The following is a 24,548-nucleotide window of genomic DNA, read 5'->3' on the forward strand; positions in this document are numbered from 1 at the left end:
TTTCAGCTGAAATCTGGGTTCCTGCAACTTGAGCCCATTATTCTGTGTCCTGCACTCTGGGACGATCAAGAAGAAATCCTGTCCCTCCTCTGTGTGGCAACTTTTCAAGTACTTGAACAATGCTATCATTCACACACAGTCTGGACTTTTGAGGAGCCCACCGTAATAAACACACTTTTCTGTAGCAAGCTCCTCTCCAGCCGCCCTATTGCCGCAGGGCTCTGGCCTTGCCTTGAATGGGCCTCTGCGCCGTACCATACATCGTATAGCAATTAATCCTGCCTGTATCCAAAAGTGCAAGGTCTGGGCCAGCGGCTGCCCTCAATGTATCAGTTGGAATTAGCCTCGTATTTCCAGCCTTCTGTTACCGTTAATCACCTTCCCTCGGTAACATCTTGGGTTAGTGCACAACAGGCAGCAGAGTCTAACTGACTTTGTCACTAAGCCCCCAGGATCCCCCAACGGTTAGCGGCTTAGCCACAGCCTGAGGGTATAAATTGGATTGTACCTCACCAGGCCTACCTTGAAATAGATTATTCTTTTGGCAATATAAAAATCCTTTTTAGAAGAGAGACACCCTGCACCAGAATATAATATTTTTAATTAGCAAGGCAGCATGCTCTGAGAACACTGCTGGAATCATCCTATGAAGCACAGGAGTTCCTCACTGGCAAGAGAGGTGCACTCTGTACTGGACATTCCCATTTCTGAGGCTCAGTGTTCCTAATTAAATATTTCACATGATACCTTGTAAACATCTTTTCCACCCCAGGGCCCCTTTTTGACCCCCTGTCAACTCCTAGGGCTCTATTTATCCCCTGCCCAGTCCCATTGACCCTGGGTGTGTGTGTCAAGATTGACCACTTTAGGAAATCCTGGCTTAAACTTTGAAACTGGCCAGGGGGAGGAGTGTAGTCATCCAGGGTTGCAGGGGGTCACAGACCTGTTACATTTTTGGGAGGAAGGTCCCAGCCAGGTCCCTATATATAAGCCAATCACCATGAAAAAGGAGCATGTTCAGCCGCTGAGAAGAGCCCTTGTCCTTTTGTACCGATTGGAGCCAATCAGAGTGAAAGGATGTGAGTCAGCCATTGAGAAGACTCTTCTCAGGAGCTAACACACAGCCTTTCCTTTAATGCTGATTGGCTCCTAGGGGGCATCTGTTGTAATGGAGTGTGGACTCATGAGACAACAGGGACAGCAAAGGAAAGGGTGTGTGGCTGTGATGAGGCATGGCATGACTATCATGAAGGGACCCTGTGCTTCTGAATATACCACTACGCTACTGGGGGGCAGCAAAGGTATCCCCTAGTCTTCTCCTCTGAGCGAAGTTCTAGTAGGCTTTTTGTCCCCCCCCCAAAAAAAGGGGACATTGCGCCTGGCCTGTGGGTCTGGCCAAGGCAGAGAGTTAACATGGCACACTGCGCATGCCAGGTAAGTGGGCGTGTTTATGCAAATATCATACGAATGGCTGTCAGAAGAAGCAGACAGACCGCTGTGAAATTGACGAGGTCGAGAAAACCCACACTTTTTGAGATTAAACTGTCATAAAGAGGCTGCTGATGTTTGAAAATAAGTTATTCTAAGTTATTTGGAACTGAATTTTCTTTTATTTTCTTTGAGGGAAGGAGGAATTGGCACACGGTGTTACAGAATTTAATACCGCCACCATCTCTACTAATACAGTATTTCTGGCAGCTGTGTTTAGCCACCAGCCTGTGATGCCAGCTAGGAACAAAAGGCAAAAAAAAGTGAAAGGTTGCTATCAAAGCCCACCTGCCCATCAGCAAGGCCAACCGAAGGGCGCTGATACAGTGTTAATGTAAGCAGGAATGTTCAGGTTGCACATTGGGGTTTAGTATGCAGAGAGTTAACACAGTACAGAAAACCCACATTTTTGAGATTAAAACTGTCTAGATGCTGCTTAGCTAGACAGTAGGAAGAGGTGTGCTGAGCTGCATACTTCTGGGGAGAGTCCAGTTCTTTTTATCTATTTTTGGTACCAGCAATATTCTCCCCCGAGGGGAGGTGCACCGTTCCTGGAGGTACTGCAATACCAGGTCGATGCGTGGAGTGGATGGAGCAAGCCCCTATTCCATCTCCCAGTTCCAAAAATCCATTTAATATATAGTCCTCAAATAGAGGACATATCAGATATTAAACTGATAAGAACAGATACTACACTTGATCTTAGCCAAAAGGCCGAGAAGCGATACCGGATGGTACGAAACGCACCCGGCACACCTTTTCCGATGGGTTGTGGGCTGAACGAGGGCACATGCATGCGCCAAAGAGCACAGCACGCCATCAGAATCAATACCGTTTCTAATTCCACAAAAAGTACTCCGATAATGTGCCTGTTTCCACACTGCAGCTCAGCAGCCTCTTTATGACAGTTTAATCTCAAAAAGTGGGGGTTTTCTCAACCTCGTCAATTTCACAGCGGTCAGTCTGCTTCTTCTGACAGCCATTCGCATGATATTTGCATAAACACGCCCACTTACCTGGCATGCGCAGTGTGCCATGTTAAAACTCTGCATGCCAGCAGAGGGCCCCAGAGTTTCACTCTGATAGTTTTCTGTTCTCTGGAGAGCATCCTGCAAAAACAAAAAAAAACCCAATCTGCAACCCAAACATTTGTGCTTACATTGGCATTTGTGCTTGTTAGTAAACGGGTGTTTCGCAGGAAAAACGTTTCTCATGAAATACTGTAAAGAAATTTTCAGCACATAATGATCGCAGAAAAGGTATCTGGTTTTGCATTCCCTTTGTAACTTGGTGGAGGCTGGCCCAGTAGGAACTTGCCCTCAGCCAGCCTCCACCTAGCCTGCCTTTTAACTTACAACCAGTCCAGGGGATGGCAATGTCCGTCAGCTTCCCCCTCCTTAGTTAGGGATGAGGGAGAAATTTGATTCAGTTCACTTTTAAAGCTGAATTTTTGAAGTTCGCACTTTCCAAAATGGTATGAGAACTGAAACGTAGCTGCCCTTTGAAATTCGCACTTACCTGAAATTTGTGATGCAGGTCTCCAATTCAGCAACATTTGTAGATATGCATTTTTGTAAACATTGGTTGGCGAACTGCTTTGCAACACTCGAACAAGTGCAAATCTCAAAGGATTGCTGTGTTTCGGTTCTCATATAGTTTCAGAAAGCGCAAATTTGATAGATTGATAGTTTGCATTTCAAGCAAACTGAATCGTGTTTCTCAATTATCCATACCGAACAGACAGGAATCCACCAGGAGTAGCCTTTCCCAGGGTAAACAAGCACTGCAGAGTGTTTAAACCTCTCTTGTCTTCAGGCTGGGCCCAAGCGCATTTAGTTAACCTGTTTCCCAAGTGATGGGGAGGGGGTGCCTTACCTGTTGTATTTCTACCTGTTGCGCCTTAAAGGCACAGGAGCCCTGCCAGAAAGTGGGTGATGGAATGGACAACATGATGCCTATTTTACATACTAACCCATTATCCAGATGCTAATACATGTAAGTGAAATGGCCCATCTACACATAAGGAAGACATTGGTGATGTGTGGAGGGGGGGACCCTTAAACAGTCGTAAAAACACAAAACAGCTTAGCATACTCCATGGATATGGATTAGGGATGGGGCAGAAATCTGAGTCAGTTCCCATTTAAAGCTGAATGTATCAAATTCGCACTTTTTGAAACAACGTGAGCAATGGAACACAGCCATCCTTTGAAATGCTTATTCTAATGTTGTGATGAAGTTCGCCAAACCACGTTTACAAAAATGCATCTCTCTAGGGACAATGTGCATAAAAATAAATATATGAGTGAAAATAACATACCAAAATTGCTTGCAAAAATGTGTATGTTAGTCAAGGCTGCCTACAAACATGTGCTTCATAGAAGAAATTCTCACTAGAAGGCTGGAGAAATTTCATGAGGATTTTTGAAGAAAATCACAAATTGCTGCAGAAATATGGAGAACCGAATTTAAGGTGGGAAAAATGAAAAACTGAGAAAAGCAAAACTGACAACTCCTGCCGTTCGTAGCATGGAGCGGGGGCGGGAGTGGAAAAGTGTGGAATGGAGTATCTTGGAAAGGGCATGGCTGGCTGGCACTCTTAGCTGGAACCTTCCGCTTGTCTTTTGCATTACACAAAACAAAGTCACAATGACTCCTAGGGACATGAAAGGGGAGCATCACTGTACGGCTCTTTGCTCCTCCCTAGTGGTAGGAACCTGCACCTGCAACCCAAGGAATCATGGAACTGTAAGGGCACATCCAGACTGTTGCTAGTTTGGGGTGGGATTCAGTCACATCCCTGCAAATTTAGGTTGTACAATTAAAGTCGACTGGGAGATCTTGCACAACAAACCCGCTTCCCTTACAGCTGGACTTTTTTCAATAAGGAAGTGACAGGGAAACACTGGAAAGTGCAAAATGACACTTGCTTCGATGCAATGTCACCTGACCTCCCTGCCAAAAAAATCAGAATGGTCATTAAATAGCCAACGTCATCTAATTTCCCTGCGAACAAATCAGGACGAATGCTCAATAAACAGGGTGTCTGGAAGCAACCTAAGATTACCCAAACACTTGGTTTATTTTTAAAAGGTGCCTCTCTCGTCTTTCCACCATGGACAGCTTTGGGATCACAATCAACATAATTTAAAAACAACTTAAAACACTGCACAACAAAAACGCAGGTGCAAAACCCAAGATGGAAACCATGTGAAGTTTCTGAACCTTCAGTAACTCCACTTTTCAGAAGCCACCCCACATATAACTCCTTGCTGTAACAGAAGCTAGACGTCAGTATGAATTGACGAGCCTCAATTCTCTGAGAGTTTTGAGACTATCATGCTTCAGCTATCACCATGCCTCTTTTCGCTGTTTTCCAGCAGGCAGCCTATCCAGCCATGGGGACAGGAAGGTCCACACCATTTCAAGCACATCCGGTGCACATTTAAAGCCCATGACTTCCCTCCAAAGAATCATGGGAAATGTAGTATCTTAAAGGTGCTGGGAATCTGTAGCTCTGTGAAGGGAAATCCATAGTCTCCGGGAGTCTTTGGGGGAAGCCATGTGCTTTAAATGTATGCTGTGGATCTGCCCATAATTTCCATTTGCATTACAAGATTCTACAAATCGAAACTCTTGTTCTAATAACCACAATCTTTCCTTTCAAATGTGTTCAAATTTGTTGGCTGTAACAGTGCTGTATAATTAGAGTACATAACAGGAAGAGGCCAACTAGTAGTCGCTGGTGCCCATTGGGACTGGTGGGGCGTACGGCAGGGAGCCCAACAGTAGGTGGAGCCAGAGCCAATGACAGGGGCAACCACAGCCAATGACAGGCAGAGCCAACTCATTCTAGTTTTGTCCTAATCCTCCTCCTCCCTGCTGAATTCTCCAGGGGCAACTAATGAGGAGGAAGGTGATAGGCAGGGTCACCCCCTGGACTTCTTGTCACTAAGGAGGCAGGCCAGGAATGGGGGGCTGGCTGAAGGGAAACTAATACTGGTGGGCAGCACCCCACTTTCCCTAACGGACCAGCCTCCACTGATGTTAAGTATAGTATCTAATTATGCTCCAGCCAGCTTGCCTTCCAATTCAGCGTTCCCCTCCATTCAGCATCCCAGATCCCAAACAGCTGTGCTTTCCCTCCATCTCAATCCCAGAAGCATTTAGCAATCTCATTGCACCTTTCTCGCCTCCCCCAAAGCCTGGGACTGCCCAGAGTATGTGCTGCCCATCAGAGATAATCTAGAGAGATCAACCAGAGTTGCTCCTCTCTCCTCGTGAGCCCAGGGTGACATACGACAGACGTGTCACCACAGCTGGGGATGAACCACTTGAGATCTGGCCTCCCCTGAGTTGACCAGAGGGAGGGGGGAAATGGCTCAAGGAGCAGAACTCAGGGTGTTTCCCCACACTTTCTTCTGCTGATTTCTACAAGAACAATGGAGAAATTGGTTTGTGTGTTGGGGAGGGGGGAGGAATAGCAACTAAAGCCAGCCGGTGTTTCTCGAAGAGTCACTGCCAACTGTCCATTCCCCCCACAACATTGCTCTGGTAGAGCTCAGCTCCATTTGCAGGCCTGATTGCTTCCAGATGTGAGCCCAAAATCCTGTGTCAGCAAAATAAAGGGAAAAGAAAAGGGGGGGGGGGTTGGAGAGAGAAAAGTGTCGAAAACCCCAGTTGGTCTGTAAGGGAAGAGGAGCATAACAATGGCAAGAAAATTAAACCATGTGTTGTCAAAGAGGGGAACAGGGGCAAGAGACATGAGAGCAAGGGGGGGTGGAGGACACGCTCTTAAGCACGTGGCGAGGCGAGCCCATTTTCAGGAGGTGGGGGAGCCGCTGGGCCTGACCTGTGGGGAGAGCCATTTGGGAGCAGAAAGTGGCGCAGGAAGAATGGTGGTGTTTGAGATGGACAAGCCCCAAATGGCATCACCTCTCCCATGGATAAACATGGGGGAAGCGACGTGGCTCAGTGGGAGAGGTCCCCGGTCCAATCCCCAACGGCATCTCCTAGGGCCAGGCGGGCTGCAGGCTCCCCTTTATCAGTAGGGCCTCCCTGCAGAACCTGCCGTTGGAATGAATGGGACCTGCGCAAGGGCACAGGGTTACGCAGTGGTACGCTGCCCCTGAATATGGGGGATCCTTTAAGCAGTAGCTGTCGATGGGCATCTCATCCATGACAGTGAACGGTCCTGTTTTTTTTTGGGGGGGGCACTTTTAACTCGTGGTCATCCTCACATCTAGTGGTGGGAAAAGCCACAGATCTTTTGCCGGGCACATCTGGGTTCCTGTTGCTTGTCTCTAAGTAAGTCCTACTTGGAAGAGGCCCATTGAAAGCAATGGGCATGGCTGGCTTAAGTCCATTGATTTTAATGAGTCCACTCTGAGTAGGGCTTAGATGGATCACAACCCTATGTTTGCTTTCATACCATAAGCCGCTTTGAGCAACTCCTTTTTGTGGAAGAGGAAACTGGGATACAAATGTTTGAAATAATTAACAGATGCAAATAAATAGGTGACACCCAACGGTCCGACTGGCTGTTCTTAAATCTAAGACCATACCTTTATCAGGCAACCAAAATCCCACAGAAATGTGTGCAAGCGTTGGAGTTCTCCAGAGTTCTTCATCAGGCTAGACAACTTCCTGGAGTGGTTTTGCTTGGTTGGAACATGCCTCTTACCTGTCTGAAAGGAGGATCAAGAGAGAGAGCGCGCGTGAGGGTGTGTAGAAACAAACCTACTGTACAAAAAACACCTTGGATATTCATTGCTCTGCTCATGTTGCCTCTGGCCCTGCCCACCCCTGGCACACGGCCCTCAGAATACTGCCCTGAAGAGAGTGCGGCCCTCACGCTGAAAAAGGTTCCCCACCCTTGTCCTGGATGTTAAGCAAAGCACGGCATCAGGAAGAGAGAGTTTTGCTGGTCAATGCCATTAGAGGTATAGGGCCCTGTGGCTTTCCAGATGTTACTGGACTACAGCTCCAATAATCCCTGACCATTGGCCATGCTGGCTGAGGCTGATGGGACTTGGAGTCCAAAAAAAAACAACATCTGGAGGGCCCTGCAGGCTCCCCATCCGTGCCATCAAGTCTGCATTGGTCTCAGCTTTACGATGAAGTGTAGGTTGAGAGCTCACTGACTTAAGCGATGAATTTAAGGTCATTGCAATGTGCTGCACACGTGCACCCAGCCTGGCCTGAAATTCTTTGGCATCTCCTTTCCCTCTGGATGAAATGGGATGTAAACTCGCTGTAAGGACATGAAACCTCCCAGGGACGAACAAAGCGTTCCAGAGCCCTGTGCATTTTGTGTGTGTGTGTTCTGTCCTCTTCCAGAGAGATCAGTTTGCATCTCCCTCTCCAGAATCTATGACTCCCTTCAGACTGTGCCCTCTCCTCGGCCTTGCCAAGCCATTCCAAGTTCTCCCCCCCCCCATTTATATCCATGCATTACCTGCCAGCACATTCCTGTTGGGAGTTCAACACCCCTGGGGCATTTGGCAGCGGCTGCTGAGATGTATGCAGAGGCCGGTTTGCTATTCTGCATCCTTGGACAGAGAAGACTGGGGAGTTAGATTACAGCCTCTCTTTTTTGCCATTCCAAAAAAGAAAAAAAAGTAGCAGCCAATTCAACCAGGGAATTCTAGGAGAGTTGGAAGGGGCCTATAAGGCCATCGAGTTCCCTGACTGATGCAGGAATCGAATTAAAGCATCCCGAGCTGGTGGCTGTCCAGCTGCCTCTTGAACACCTCCAGTGTTGGAGAGCCCACCATCTTCTTAGGTCATGGGTTCCACTGTTGTACCGCTCTAACAATTAGGAGGTTTTTCCTGGTGTTCAGCCAAAATCTGGCTTCCTGTAACTCAAGACCATTATTCCAATGTCCTGCACTCTGGGACGATTGAGAAGAGATCCTGGCCCTCCTCTGTGTGATGATATTTCCAGGACTTGAAGAGTGCTATCATATCTCCCCTCGGTCTTCTCTTCTCAAGGCTAAACATAACCATTTCTTTTAGTCTCTCCTCAGAGGGCTTTGTTTCCAGTCCCCTGATCATTCTTGTTGCCCAGGGGCTCAGCTCAAACAGAAAGCTATTCTTCTTCTTCTTCTTCAGGAAAGATTAATGAACTAGGGGGGAAATCAGGTGCTAGCCGTCTGAAATGTTCTAACCAGTAAGGATTTAGCTTCTGGGCACTGAATCTCTCAGGGCCCATCCGCACTATACATTTAAAGCACTATTATATATGCCAGGTTTGCTAAGAGTTGTGAGGAGACCCCTGTTCTCCTCACAGAGTTATAATTCCCAGAGTTTCCTGGGAAGAGGATTGATGGTTAAACCACTCTGGGAATTGTAGCTTTGTGAGGGGAACCACTCGCAGCAGCCTTAACAAACTACAGTTCCCATGATCCTTTGGGGGAAGCCATGGCTGTTCAAAGTGGCATAATAGTTGTTTAATTGTATAGTGCAGAGGAGCTCTAGATTTTGGTTTCTCTCTGTTGGTCATTTTGCCAAGCTTAAGTTCAGCTCTCCACATTTCTGCAGCAATTTGAGATTTTTTTCCCCATGTGCTCATGAAACTGTATGATGAATTTTTGTAACCCCTTTCTTGGCTAGAGGAGAACTGCACTGCAAAATTTGAAGAAGTGCAGATTTCAAAGGGTGGCTCTGTTTTGGTTCTCATATTCTTTTGGAAAGTGCAAATTAGGCAGGTTTGCCTTTAAATGCAAACCGAATCAAGTCCTCCCCCCATCCTTACACCAATGGAATTAATGATACAAAAGTGAGTGAATATGCATAGATGGATTTATAGTTTCTACACCCTCTTTTTTAAATTCCATACCCATTTATGCATGCATGTATACTATGCATGTACTAGAGCAGTACGACAATGGAGCCAATCACCTAGGGAGGTTGTGGGCTCTCCAGTGGAACCGACCAGAGGGACGGCAACCCTGGACTTCATCCTCAGTGGGGACCGGGACCTGGTGCGAGATGTAAGTGTTGCTGAACCGATTGGGAGCAGTGACCACAGTGCTATTAAATTAAACATACATGTAACTGGCCAATTGCCAAGAAAATCCAACACGGTCACATTTGACTTCAAAAGAGGAAACTTCACAAAAATGAGGGGATTGGTAAAAAGAAAGCTGAAAAACAAAGTCCAGAGGGTCACATCACTCGAAAATGCTTGGAAGTTGTTTAAAAACACTATATTAGAAGCTCAACTGCATACCGCAGACCAGAAAAGGTACCGCCAGGGCCAAGAAGATGCCAGCATGGTTAACGAGCAAAGTCAAGGAAGCTCTTAGAGGCAAAAAGTCTTCCTTCAGAAAATGGAAGTCTTGTCCGAATGAAGAAAATAAAAAAGAACACAAACTCTGGCAAAAGAAATGCAAGAAGACAATAAGGGATGCTAAAAAAGAATTTGAGGAGCACATTGCTAAGAACATAAAAACCAACAACAAAAAATTCTATAAATACATTCAAAGCAGGAGACCATCTAGGGAGACGATTGGACCCTTGGATGATAAGGGAGTCAAAGGTGTACTAAAGAACGATAAGGAGATTGCAGAGAAGCTAAATGAATTCTTTGCATCTGTCTTCACAGTGGAAGATATAGGGCAGATCCCTGAACCTGAACTAACATTTGCAGGAAGGGATTCTGAGGAACTGAGACAAATAGTGGTAATGAGAGAGGAAGTTCTAAGCTTAATGGACAATATAAAAACTGACAAATCACCGGGCCCGGATGGCATCCACCCGAGAGTTCTCAAAGAACTCAAAGGTGAAATTGCTGATCTGCTAACTAAAATATGTAACTTGTCCCTCAGGTCCTCCTCCGTGCCTGAGGACTGGAAAGTGGCAAATGTAACGCCAATCTTCAAAAAGGGATCCAGAGGGGATCCCGGAAATTACAGGCCAGTTAGCTTAACTTCTGTCCCTGGAAAACTGGTAGAAAGTATTATTAAAGCTAGATTAACTAAACACATAGAAGAACAAGCCTTGCTGAAGCAGAGCCAGCATGGCTTCTGCAAGGGAAAGTCCTGTCTCAGTAACCTATTAGAATTCTTTGAGAGTGTCAACAAGCATATAGATAGAGGTGATCCAGTGGACATAGTGTACTTAGACTTTCAAAAAGCGTTTGACAAGGTACCTCACCAAAGGCTTCTGAGGAAGCTTAGCAGTCATGGAATAAGAGGAGAGGTCCTCTTGTGGATAAGGAATTGGTTAAGAAGCAGAAAGCAGAGAGTAGGAATAAACGGACAGTTCTCCCAATGGAGGGCTGTAGAAAGTGGAGTCCCTCAAGGATCGGTATTGGGACCTGTACTTTTCAACTTGTTCATTAATGACCTAGAGTTAGGAGTGAGCAGTGAAGTGGCCAAGTTTGCTGACGACACTAAATTGTTCAGGGTTGTTAAAACAAAAAGGGATTGCGAAGAGCTCCCAAAAGACCTCTCCAAACTGAGTGAATGGGCGGAAAAATGGCAAATGCAATTCAATATAAACAAGTGTAAAATTATGCATATTGGAGCAAAAAATCTGAATTTCACATATACGCTCATGGGGTCTGAACTGGCGGTGACCGACCAGGAGAGAGACCTCGGGGTTGTAGTGGACAGCACGATGAAAATGTCGACCCAGTGTGCGGCAGCTGTGAAAAAGGCAAATTCCATGCTAGCGATAATTAGGAAAGGTATTGAAAATAAAACAGCCGATATCATAATGCCGTTGTATAAATCTATGGTGCGGCCGCATTTGGAATACTGTGTACAGTTCTGGTCGCCTCATCTCAAAAAGGATATTCTAGAGTTGGAAAGGGTTCAGAAGAGGGCAACCAGAATGATCAAGGGGATGGAGCGACTCCCTTACGAGGAAAGGTTGCAGCATTTGGGGCTTTTTAGTTTAGAGAAAAGGCGGGTCAGAGGAGACATGATAGAAGTGTATAAAATTATGCATGGCATTGAGAAAGTGGATAGAGAAAAGTTCTTCTCCCTCTCTCATAATACTAGAACTCGTGGACATTCAAAGAAGCTGAATGTTGGAAGATTCAGGACAGACAAAAGGAAGTACTTCTTTACTCAGCGCATAGTTAAACTATGGAATTTGCTCCCACAAGATGCAGTAATGGCCACCAGCTTGGATGGCTTTAAAAGAAGATTAGACAAATTCATGGAGGACAGGGCTATCAATGGCTACTAGCCATGACGGCTGTGCTCTGCCACCCTAGTCAGAGGCAGCATGCTTCTGAAAACCAGTTGCCGGAAGCCTCAGGAGGGGAGAGTGTTCTTGCACTCGGGTCCTGCTTGCGGGCTTCCCCCAGGCACCTGGTTGGCCACTGTGAGAACAGGATGCTGGACTAGATGGGCCACTGGCCTGATCCAGCAGGCTCTTCTTATGTTCTTACGTTCTTAATGCTGGAGGCAATCAAGAGGCAGCAGGACAAGCCTCTGTTAGGTGTGCTTTAAGCTGGATTCCTGCACTGAACATGGGGTTAGACTTGATGGTGTTGTAGGCCCCTTCCAACTCCACATTCTATGATTCTATGATTCCATGCCATACATATTTATATAGGCAATGTAGACAGGTCTCTGCCCCCATGGAGCATACAGTGTAAAACAGCTAACTGTTGTCACTTGGCAAAAGAAGTGGTTGGGTTGGCCAGAATCAAATCAAAGCATTTTGGGGTCTCACATGGGAAATCCAAACACTGTGGGGAGGTTACAATGCCATGGATTGAACAATCCCTTTCCTCTATGTATGCTTGGGAAAGAAGCCATCAAACCTCAGATCCCATCTATTGGAGATCCATCCCTGCATACAGACCCACAGAGAGATAAATCTAGCTTCTGAGATTTCACTAGGCCTTGATTAGGGATGGAAAGATCTGTCCGTTCTGGTTCTCTCCAATTCTCATTTTCCCAATCTTAAATTCTGCTCTCCAAATTTCTGCAGCGTTTTGCAATTTTTGCCTAAATCCTTACGGAAATTCTCCAGCCCTTTAGTGCAAATTTCTCCTACTAAATACACTTTTGTAGGCAGTTTTGACTAATGTCCACATTTTTGCAAGCCATTTCTCATCATATAACGCATTTTTATCTGTTAATTTTTTAAAATTACATACTGTACCCTTTTTATGCATGCATGTATACTATGCAGTACGACAATAATGGAACCAATGACTCAAATATTCATTTTTATGCATACTTCCCCTCACATACACATTGTTTGGTTGGCGTACTGCATCACAACATTCAAAGAAGTGTGAACGTCAAAGAATGGCTGTGTTTTGGTCCTCATAATGTGCAAATTTGATAGATTTGGCTTAAAATGCAAACTGAATTGAATTTCTCACCCATCCTTCGCCTTGGCTACTTTGGCCCAGAATTTGCTTAAAACCCGTCAGAAGAACCGGTCAGAAGGATGAGCTGCAGAGCTGGCACTGACCAGCTGGGGGCGCTGCTTTTCACCTCAATTTAAAATAAACATCCCCAGCACAGCTTTCTGTGGTCAGCCCATCTGGCACCCCACAGACAGTCTGTCACTTCCCAGATTCAGCTGCTGCTGCCAAGCCCTCACTCACCAAAGGGAAAAAAATGGTGTGATGTGGGGCAGGGGCTTTGGGAGGGAGGCACACGCATCGGCTGACTTTCCTGACACAGCTACAACCCCCCCCGTTTTCATTTTTCATTGTCAAGGTCTGGCTTGGACACTTATGCTGTCGAAAGGACCCCCCCATGAGACTTGAAAATATTAGAGAGATAAACATGCCCCACACATCCTTGAAAGTCTGCATGTTTGGGGTGGGAGGGAAGTCGCAGGAGGTAGGCCTGAGATAGCCCCATGCTGTGAAGTGGAAAAATCTGCCTCTCCGCCCACCGCAGCTTCCTCCTCTCTATGGTATGTCATCCCCCACCCCACCCCGTGCTGACAGTTGCAGGCAAAGCCAAATTATTCTCAGCTTTATTCTTGATTTCACTCCTGACCTTGACTGGTTTTTTTTATTTCTGTTAATTTAAAAATGCTCTCCCGTTTTTTCCAAATCCTTTCCCATGAATTATTAGCGTGACAGAAATGTACTTGGATATGTTGGGATGCATGTCTTGAAAGGCATTGTTCTGCTGTTTATACTGCTGTTGGTGGGCTGTTTAAAGTATATAGCTGGTGTGTGTGCGCTTTTAAAAGTTTCATTTATTTATTGACTACATTTATATCCCACCTCTCCTTCAAGAAGTTCAAGGTGGTCCCCATATTATCCTCATAACAACCTTGCGAGGGAGGTTAGGCTGAGAGACAGTGACTGGCCGAATATCATGGATGGGAAACCTTTTTTCAGCCCAAGGGCCACAATCCCTTGTGGGGGCTGCATGCCAGTGGTGGGCAGAGACCAGAGGCAAAAGGGGGCGGAGCAATGGATGTGATTCTTCTCCTTGTACCGTAGGTTACATTCCAGCCATGTGGGGGGAAAACAGAGGTTTCGATACACACACACACACATCTCCATCCAGGCAAGCAAGAAAGCCAGTGTGATGCAATGGTTAGGGTGTCAAACTAGGACCTGGGAGACCAGGGTCCAAATCCCCACTCAGCCATGAAGCTCGCTGGGTGACCTTGGGCCAGTCCTATGTTCTTAAGTGGTACAGATTGCCATCTAAATAGGGGAGGGGGCTTAAATACCTAACTACACTTTTGCTCCCAAGAAACATGTTCCTGTATCCACTCCTGAAGTGCCAGTCCACATCAGACAGTTCTTTTACCAATGTGTATTAGGGGAAGGGCCGTAGCTCAGTGGTTACAGCATCCGCTTTGCATGCAGAAGGTCCCCGGTTCAATCCCCAAAGGCATCTCCAGGTAGGGCTGGGAAAGACTCCCTACTGAAACCGTGGAGAGCAGCTGCCAGTCAGTGCAGACAATACTGAGCTAGACGGACCAATGGTCTGATTCAGAATAAGGCAGCTTCCTCTATTCCAGTGTCAAAAAGGTCAGCCAGGTCCGTGCCATACATTTAAAGCACACATGACTTCCCCCAAAGAATCCTGGGAACTGTAGTAGCTCTGTGAGGGGGAAAGCACAGTTCCCAGGATTCTCTGGGGGAAATCATATGCTTTCAATGTGCATTGGATGTGCTTTAAAAGTATGGTGTGGATCATGATTCGGAGATATTTTGCTTCTCTCTTGGAATATTTCTTTTTAATTTAACGGCTGCTGGGAGTTTGAATCCCATCCAGACCTTTGACTCATGTCTGGCTCGTTGACGGGCGGGGGTTCTTGCTTGCTTGACCAGAACACAAGGCCTGCTGTGGTCTCCCAGCAAGAGATAGCCTGTCTGCCCGGCTCTCCCACAGAATTCTCCCTCGCCGCCTCAAGAGACACAAAGGAAGATGCACAAATTTCCTGTGTCAGTTTTAAAAAAAAGCCGCTTGGGGTGAGCTGTTGAGTGTTGACTCACGGGGGACTTGCCGCGTGAGTTGTCCTCCAACTGTGCTTTTGTCTGGGGGAGGGGTCAGCAGGCCACAGATAGTGGCTTCTGGGAAGTGCTTGTGGCCTTGCAGAGGGATCCCCAGTCATGACGACTATTCCGTTTGGGAATTGTTGGTTGCCTGAGCGAAGGCAAGGGAGGATCTCTCCATTTCTCATTTTTCCAATCTTAAATTCTGTTCTCTCCACATTTCGGCAGTGATTAAAGGTTTATTTTTAAATCCTCATGAAAATTCTCCAGCATGTTGGTGTGAATTTCTCCTAAGAAACACATTTTTGTATGCATTTATGCCAGCAAGTTTCCCTAATATAATGCATTTTTGTATGTTCATTTCAAGGCACCCTTTCCGCTAATATATGCATTTTTGTAAAGATTGTTTGGCTAGAGACTTGCAGTGCAAAATCTGAAGAACTGCTAATTCAAAAGGTGAGGTGGGATCCAATTTGCGTATTGAGCAAATTTGGTAGATTCGCCTTTAAATGCATACTGAGTTGAATTTCTCCCTAGCTGAACCATTATTTCATTGGATAAAACACCTCATTAGCCCCAACTGAAATATCACAAAGGAGTAAGCGTTTGAGTCCCTCAGAACTTGGGTAAGCCCAGCGCAGAAATGCATCAAGCTGCCAGAGGTCGGCTAGGTCATTTTGTCCCTCCTCCAACAATTTGCTGGGCTTCAGCACAAAAGGCAACAGGAAGAGCTCAAGGAGAAGTCGAGGGCCAGATGGGAATGTTGTAGAGGCCAGCCTAGGAGGCCAATAGTTCTGAGCTGCTGGGATGGAAAAGCAAAGCTGTTCTCCCTTTGAAAATTTAAAAGCCAGACGTAATTCAGATCTGTGAAGAAGAGGCCTAGCTCAGTGGACGAGCAAAAAGTCCCAAGTTCAAGGCGTCTCCAGGTAGGGCTGGGGAAAAAGGCCCGTCTGAAATCCTGATGCTATCAGTCAGCGTAGAGACAATACTGAGCTAGATGGACTCAGTAGAAGGAGGGTTCCTATGTTCCTCAGTTAGGATTCTTTCGCAGTGCCCATCAGCACGTTGTAGTTACTTTTGTTCAGGGCTGCACAATCATGGAATTAACTTGAAATTCTGTACCATGAGCCGCTGAATTCTGCAACCTGTCCAAATCATGTATATCAAGCCGCTTTGCCTAATGTAGCTTGTTTGTGTTTTACAGCTATGCTTCATTTGATTCTTGGTTCCCAACAGCTGGAAATCTGACCTAAGCGACCTCTTGGGCACGTGTGATTTTGCCAAGAATTGCCTGCCCGCTTTTGAGCGTCACATTGGAACCATGAGGGCTAGATACTTGATTGCTGTCTTAAAGCTGAAATTCTCAGAAAAGAGAATTCTGCACCCAGCGCCGCAGTTCTGTGCTTGGAACAAATGGCAGCATACAAACAGCCCCATTTACACCGAATCTCATCTACCAATCTGTCCCACTCAGTTTGGAAACAATCCCTTTGGAGAATACGGTTAGGAGGGCGTGCAGTTGGGATGAGGTGCCTTCTGGAGGAAATTCTCAGGGCATGAGCAAAGGTGTGGCTGGAATCTATACCAGCCCAGTTCCAGCTTCAAAGTGGGGTCAGAACTGGTCAGGGCAGCTGCAATACACCGCAGTGCAAAATTGCATAGGAACAGGAATGGAGTTTGTGAGCAATTTTCAAGTGGGAAGGAAAGGCTTTGAAAGCATCTGTCCAGCTAGAATGTCTGTGGCTTTTTGATGACCTTGGAATAAGAAGTGTTGGTTTGTCCAGCATCCAACTTGGCAGCCGGTACTCAGGATGGCCGGGCAGCTGCTCCAGGTGGTGTTGAGCATTGGGGTCACCACCCTGTTTAGCTGGCCCACCTGTGTCAGGAGCAGCTGCATGACCAGCCCACATTCCACAGGCAAATCCCACACTTCTATTCCTATCATCACCATGCAAGTTTGCTGAACCTGGGGATGGACAAATCTGTCAATTTCAGGCGGCATACACACCATGCATTTCCACCCCACCCCCCAAGAATGCTGGAAATGATAACCATGGCACCTTGTAGCAGGGCCTTCTCAGTGAGGGCACCCTGATTGTTGAACTCCTTCTCATGAAAAGAACATTTGCCCCCTATATTGATGACCTTTTTTAAAAAAAAAATGCTTATAAAGGATATATATTTCCTTGTGGAGAGAGGCCACCGGACTAGATGGCTTTAAAAGATGAGCCAGATTCATGGAGGATAAGGCTCTCAGTGGCTACTAGCCACGATGGCTGTGCTCTGCATAGCCAGAGGCAGTCTGCTTCTGAATTCCAGGTGCTGGAAACCACAGGAGAGGGTTCTTGTGCTCAGATCCTGCTTGAGGGCTTCCCATGGGCATCTGTTGGCCCTTGTCAGAACAGGATGCTGAACTAGATGGGCCACTGGCCTGGTCTGGCAGGGCTGTTCTGATGTTCTTTTTTTCTTTGTAGGGGCTGGGGTCTCACCAACACTGTGCCTTGCAGTGTGCTCAACCATCTTATAAAAAAAGGATAGATGGGGCAAGAGATCCGCAGCCCTGAGAAGGCCCCCATAATTATTTTAAAGACAAGCATGTAAGCGGCACAGGAAAAAACACTGCACAGATGTGTAGAAGAAACAAACAGGGCAATGGTGGCTGGTGCCCATTGGGACTGGTGGGGCGCAAGGCAGGGAGCCCACCAGTAGGTGGAGCCAGAGCCAATGGGAGGTGGAGCCAAGTAATTGTAGTTTCGTCCCCCTCCTCCTCCTCCTCCTCCTCCTCCTCCTCCTCCTCTTCCTCCCTGCTTTCTACAAGGGTAACACTGAGTTTAAGGAGCTCAGAGGCTGTGCCATCCCCTGGACTGGTTGAAGGCAGGCAGTTGGGGGTGGCTGAAGGCAGAGTGAGTTTGGCAGAGCAGTGCGCCATACGCCCTAATGGACTGGCCTCCACTGCAAACAGGTTTTAAAAAACCCAAGTGAAGCATACAGTCAGGCTACGGCCAGCCCGTCGAAGTAAAATCAAGTTTTACTTTATTCTCTGAAGTGATTTCTAGGCTGCCTTTTTGGGCCATGCCTACCTAAGGCAACTTCCAAGAAAACACAATGCAACACATCACTGAAGTAAAACACATCATAAAATGTCATAAAACAACAGAATCAGCACAATAGCCTTAACGGCAGCGAGAACTGTTTTCCAGGAACTATATGTAGAAAAGATCTAAACCCTGGTGGTGGTGGTGTCATGGTGGGGTGAATGAATCACCCTGTGGGAGTTAAAAATATAAAACGAGCCTTGTGGGATCAGACTAGGCAGTTTGGGGTTCAAATCAACCTTGGTGAGTTTTAACTCCTTTCTGGGTTTTTTGGCTTGGAGAAGATCACTTAGGATAGGAGCACGGTGACTGAGGCAGCAGGATAGTCAACTCTTCTCTGCCAAACTGGCCAGCTGATGGTCTGCCTGCATGAGAACCTAAGAGGCCGGCTGGATCAGGCCCGTGGCCCATCTAGTCTAGCATCCTGTTCTCACAGTGGCCAGGTGAGGGCAAAATGAGGTTGGTGGGGCAGCGCCCCAGTTGCTCAAACGGACCAGCCTCCATTGATTGCCAGCCCTACCTGGTGATGCCAGCCAATGAACCTTGGACCTTCTGCATGCAAAGCAGCTGTCCCACCACTCCACAGCCCTTCCCCCACTGCCATGGCGTGGCTTGAGGAAAATGGCCTGGTGGGCCAAAGTAGGGCCCTGCTTGGGCCTAACGTAGCCTGTAGGTTCACCATGCCTGTTCTAAAGGCTCCAGGGCAAAGCAGCCAGGGCAGTTGGAGGGAGTCCTGAGGGCTGCCGCTTAAATTCCTTACAGTGCCCTGGAGCAATGCCACTGAGGGGCATTGTGGGAAATTAAAATGGCAGCACCCAGACCCATCCTTCTGGTGCTGCTTGGGGTGTCCAGCTGGATTTTAATTTTTTTATGTGTAAAGGAGGTCCAAGAGCAGGTGGGCCCTGACAGCTGCATAAAAAGGCCAGGCACTGGTGCCACAAAAGCAGCATTTCTGACACTGTTGGACTAGTATCTGGGACTTCCAATTGTCGTGGTACCCATGCCATTGGATCAAAGCCTTTTTCTGTCAAGATTGTGTGTTGATCGTCATGCGCCAATCTCCCCACATAAAACAAATTCACGCACAGGCGTCCTCCAACCAAATTATCTTGGAAGACAATCTTACTCGGCTACGAGTGATCGCCAGCCAAGTATCTGGGAGAACAGGGTTCACTGCCTCTTAGCCTAATCTACCTCGCAGGGTTGCTGTGAGGCTAGAAATGGAGAGGGTGACAACCTTGAGCTCCTTGGAGGACAGATAGGACAGAAATGTAATAATAATAAATAAAACTAAATTATGCTGGGATTTGAACATATAACTGGCTGGTCTTACACTCTGTCTGCTATCCCCACTAGGCTACCGCCCCTGAGCAGACGCCCATCCTGAAAAAAACAATTTCTAGTGCTATTCTTCTAACCCAGGAGTGCTAGCCCTCCAGCTGCTGCTGAACTACAATTCCTATGCTTGCTGAGGCGGATGGGAGTTGTAGCTCAGCAACATCTGCAGGGCCAAAGGTTCCCTGTTCCTATTCTAAGCTAACAGAAGGTTCGATCGTACAGCTGTCACCCCTACAGCCTATCGCTCTTCCCCGCGGGCCCACAGATGCTACTGCCAGAAAATAAAATAAAAGGATAGGAAAGGAAAGACAAGCCTGCCCAGACAATACTTCACCACCAAGACAAATGAAGGCTTAAACCCACAGGAATTTGAACTTACAATTGCAGGTTTTACCGCCAAGAACCACCCTATAATTACTGTGAAGAGGACACTCCAGATCCTTGATTGGGGAAGACCAATTCAAAGTGGCTTTTTGAGGTCAAACCAACCGGCCAAAAGAGAGCCAAGCTGCCAACTTTTTCCTCTCTAATAGGTGGGCATGTTAACCAGACCAATGAAAGGACTGGGTGCTTTGGCGGCGGGTATCCATTAGGACTGGTAGGGCAAAAAGTAGAGAGGCCCAGAATGGGTGGAGCCAGAGCCAAGGACAGGCGGAGCCAACTATTTGTAGATTTGCCAGATAGCCTTGTCCTCCCTGCTGCATTCTGCAAAGGCAACATTGAGACTAAGGAGGAGGACGTTGACAGGCAGGGCCACCCCCTGGACTGGTTGTAAGAAAGCAGGCAGGCAGGTGGGAGGTGTCTGAGGGAAGGCTGAGGCTGGTGGGGCGATGTTCCATTTGCCCTAAAGGACCAGTCTCCACTGAGTGGGGGCCTCTGGAGAGGCAAGGCCCCTGATCTCCCAGGGATCAACCTGCAGAGATGCTTCGGTTTAAGGCCTGTGCACTATGACAGCCTTTCCCAGCCTTTAGGTCCCCAGATGTTGCTGCACTACGGATTCCATAATTCCTGACCATTGGCAGTGCAGCCTGGGGCTGATGGGAGTTGTAGTCCAGCAATCTCTGGGGACTCAAACATTAGAAACGGCCGCACTATGATATTAGAGGGCCTCTGGGAGTGGCGTATGTACTCTGTAACCCCAGTTGCGGTATATTTTTGTTTAGTTGATCGTTTCCACAGTGTTGTTACATTTGGGCTTTTCAATGAACAGCTGAGGAGAAGAATTAGGGGGCCACTTACGCACCACCAAAAAAAGATGGATACAGACTGACGTAAAATATGCGCAGGCTAATTTAGATGTATAGGTGCAATTTTAGGCATGATTACTATAATTGAAATAGAAGGCACGAATCTGCCTGAATCTGAGTCAGACGATGGGTCCATCTAGCTGAGAAGAAATCCAACACTTCCTACCACACTGGGGAACAAGGCTGTGAGCAGCTGACCGGTGTGTGCCAGCTGCATCCGATCCACAGGTGCTCACGGTGGGTGGGCGACTCCAAGCCCTCTCCTCTCCTCCCTTGTGGGCTTCCTAGAAGCATCTGGTTGGCCACTGCGAGAACAGGATGCTGGACCAGGTGGGGCATTGCTCTGTTCCAGCAGGCAGGCTCTTCCAGTGGCAGCTGGTGCCTGGTGGGACTGGTGGGGCGGAAGGCCAGGAGCCCAACAGTAGGTGGACCCAGAGCCAATGACAGGCAGATTCAGGGCCAATAATAGGCAGAGATCAACTAATTCTAGTTTTGTCTCCATTCTCCCCCCTGATGAGACTAAAGCGGAGGAAGCCGCACAGCCAATGCCCCCCCCCCACTGGTAATAATAAGGCAGGCAGAGAGGGGACTGGCAGAGGGGCAGAGTGAGGTTGGTGGGGCACAGCCCCATTTGCCCCTATGGACCAGCCTACGCTGGGCTCTTTGTATGCCTTTTGCATGGCTGGAATGTACCCTCCCTTACAAAAGTAAAAGCCATATCTGGCTCCACCCACTTTTTGTGGCCTCCAGAAAGCTGCCCACAAGGGAATGGGGCCTTCAGGCTGAAAAAGGTGCCCCACACCTTCTGTAAGAAGCTAAGCGGCTATGCAGAAAGGACCCCTTGCTCTTCTTTGACAGAAGGACAGACTGGCAGATTGGTGGGCAGCGGCATGAGGGGGGAGTGGCACTGGCTCAGCTGTTCTGCCAGGCCACCGCCTGATCCAAGGGGCTCACCTTGCCTCATTGCAGGGCCGGTCCAAACTCAAGTGCACCTTTCAGATTTACACCAGGGAAGGCTGCGCAGCTCAAAGCCCGGGCTGAAAACAAAATTGGAGACACACACACACACACACAATGGAAAGAAGGGAATGTAATGCATCAATCACAATGTTCCAAAGACATGGAGAAACAGAGCTGGCTTCTTCGTACAGATCTGCTACTGCCGTGTGAAATGCTACGACTGCTAAATCCACACTGCAGATTTCCTTTGCATCCCATGCCTTGTACAATTCCTTTTTGAACAGAGGGCTTCATTATACGTATCAGAGGCACAGTAAGGATTCGAACTGGGGGCCTTCCAGATAAATCCGCCTGTGCTCAACCTCGATGAGTAATCCCAGAGAAGCATTGCTGCAGCCGTTAGACCACAAGGCTGTTAACAGGAGTCATGGCTTTTAAAATTGCAGATAAGGGCAGCCTTTGTTTGATGGTTTGCTCATATGCAGCATTTTTAATGCTGCCCTTTAAGCCAAAAAGGCTCCCAGAGTGGCTTACAAAAAATCAGTTCTAAGACAGCCCCTGACCTCAGGCACACAATCTAAAGAGAGAGACGGCACAGGAGGAAAAAGGAACGGGAGGGAGGAGGGGAAAGCAAGCTCAGGCACAAGTTCTTAAAGTTACGATACTTAAAAGTCACAACCAAAGTCAGTGGTGGTTCTGGCTGTCTTGCCCTTGATAAAAGCAGTCCTTGAAACATAAGAGCAGGCCAATGGCCCATCCGGTCCAGCATCCTTACAGGAAGCCCACAAAGTAGGATCTGAGCACAGCAGCAACTCTCCCCTCTTGCGGTTTCCAGCGACTGGTATTTGGAAGCATCATGCCTGCAACTGACCGTGGAGACAGAGCATGGCCATCATGGCTAGTAGCCATTGACAGCCTTATTTATCCTCCCTTAATTTGTCTAATCCCCTTTTGGCTAAGCCATCCAAGTTGGGGGCCATCATCACTGCCTCTTGTGGGAGAGAATTCTATATGTGCTGTGTGAAGAAGGACTCTCTTTTGTCTGTCCTGAATCTTCCAATTTTTAGCTTCATTGGATGTCCAAGAGTTCTAGCGTTATCGGAGGGAAGGAAGAAAACTTTTCTCTGTCCGCAGTCTATCCCCAGATAAGTACTTTTCTCCACCAGATCAGATCCAGATCACATGCCCCACAGAAAACCAGTTTCATGAACACCATCTCCAGCTACATTGCACATATTCTGATGTTAAGTTAGGACTATTGAGCCACAGTCTGTCAATTTCACTCAGTTTCTAATTTTTCCAGTCCAGGGATGTAGCTGTCCAGGGTCTCGGAGGTGGGGTGTCTTAGACCATTTACTTTTCTGAGAACAGGGTCCCAGCAGGGTCCCTACATCTCTAGTGTCCTACTAGCCGATCAGCATGAAAGGAGAGTTAGCCACTGGGAAGAGTTTTCTAACATGCATCCTTGTATTTTCTGGCCAATGGGAGCTAATCAGAGTGAAAGGAGATGAGTCAGCCACTGAGAAGGCTCTTTTCAGTAGCTAACACTCTCCCCTTTCATGCTGATAGGTTCCTAGGGATGTCTGTTATTATGGGAGAAGGCATTAACAAAGATTTCATGCTGAACCTGCAGCAAAAAAAGGGGCTGACGGGGCGCAGCTGTGACTCGCATGAAAGGACCGTGCCCTTCTGCATTTGCCATTACACTACTGTTCCAGTCTTGAGTTTGGCTCACCACATTTCCACATCAGCTTCTGATACTGTCAGCGTTTTAGTGAACATTTGTCCCAATATTTGTATATGATTTTGCTCAATATGCCCGTTTTTATAAGCAGCATCCCTTCATATGATTTCTTATTTATTTATTTACAGTACTGATAGCCTGCTCTTCATTGAATAATTTAAATCCCAGAGAGGGGAATAAAACAATAAAGATAAACAGAAAAAAAGAGTTCAAAAGTTACAAATGCATTTTTCTATGTTGTTTTCGAGAGCCAGTGTGATGTAGTGGTTAGAGTGCTGGACTATGACCTGGGAGAGCAGGGTTCGAATCCCCACCCAGCCATGAAGCTCCCTGGGTGACCTTGGGCCAGTCACTGCCTCTCAGCCTCAGAGGGAGGCAATGGCAAACCACCTCTGAATACTGCTTACCACGAAAACCCTATTCGTAGGGTTGCCATAAGTCAGGATTGACTTGAAGCAGTCCATTTTCATTTTTCCCCCATGTTGTTTTCACAGATATATGCATTTTTATGCACGCCTTACCCTAGCTCATACATTTTTGAACACATCACTTAGGCCGGAGAACTGCATTGCAAAATTTGGGGAAAGTGCAAATTTCAAAAGACACCTGCGCTTCACTTTGCGTATTTGCTTCAGGAAGTGCAAACCAGACAGAATTTCACTCCATCGATCCAATAATAATTGCAGGCGTTAACTTGTAGCAGCTGGGTTTGGAAACCCCTGGCAAGCATCAGTCCTGACTAGCGCTGTCCAATCAGTAGCGCTACTGTTAATTAACAACAGCCTTTTCAACAGCCATTCCAATTGTGACAAATTGCAGAAAACAAAACAAAACAAACTGTTTCTTAATTGTCACCTCGCGGAACCTCACGACCTGCCACCAGAGTTGATTGTGGAAATGTCTATCAAACCATGCAGCAGGGATCGTAACTTTCATGCACATTCATTAGCATGTTAGTGCAAATCCCCCCTAATATACACATGCTTGTATGCAATCTTGCCTCATGTACAGATTTGCAAAGCAGTTTCCCTAATACTATGCACGTCTGTATGTTATCTTCACTAATATCTGCATTATAAGCAATTTCCCCATATATAATACATTTCTGTGTGTGATTCTTTTCAACATCTGCATTTTATGCACAATTTACCCTATTACGTGTGTTTTTCTGTACATTCCTTGGCAGGATAACTGCTCTGCATCATTCAGAGAAGTGAAAACGGTGAAGT

At 47.0% G+C, this 24,548-nt stretch overlaps 1 protein-coding gene and 1 non-coding gene across 2 annotated transcripts in view; both read right to left on the reverse strand.

Annotated features, from left to right (window-relative positions):
• LOC133375186 (uncharacterized) overlaps positions 1-24,548 on the reverse strand; it is a 48,229-nt gene that overhangs the window by 13,591 nt on the left and 10,090 nt on the right. Inside the window, exon 3 of the mRNA XM_061606762.1 lies at positions 7,053-7,175. Within this exon, the coding sequence (XP_061462746.1) occupies positions 7,053-7,175 (123 nt within the window). The remainder of the gene's footprint in view (positions 1-7,052; positions 7,176-24,548) is intronic.
• On the reverse strand, positions 2,024-2,214 carry LOC133375252 (U2 spliceosomal RNA). The gene has a single exon (XR_009760110.1). It is a non-coding gene; the product is annotated as a U2 spliceosomal RNA (small nuclear RNA).

This window comes from Rhineura floridana, chromosome 22 (genome assembly GCF_030035675.1).
Source record: "Rhineura floridana isolate rRhiFlo1 chromosome 22, rRhiFlo1.hap2, whole genome shotgun sequence".
Classification (NCBI taxonomy): domain Eukaryota; kingdom Metazoa; phylum Chordata; class Lepidosauria; order Squamata; family Rhineuridae; genus Rhineura; species Rhineura floridana.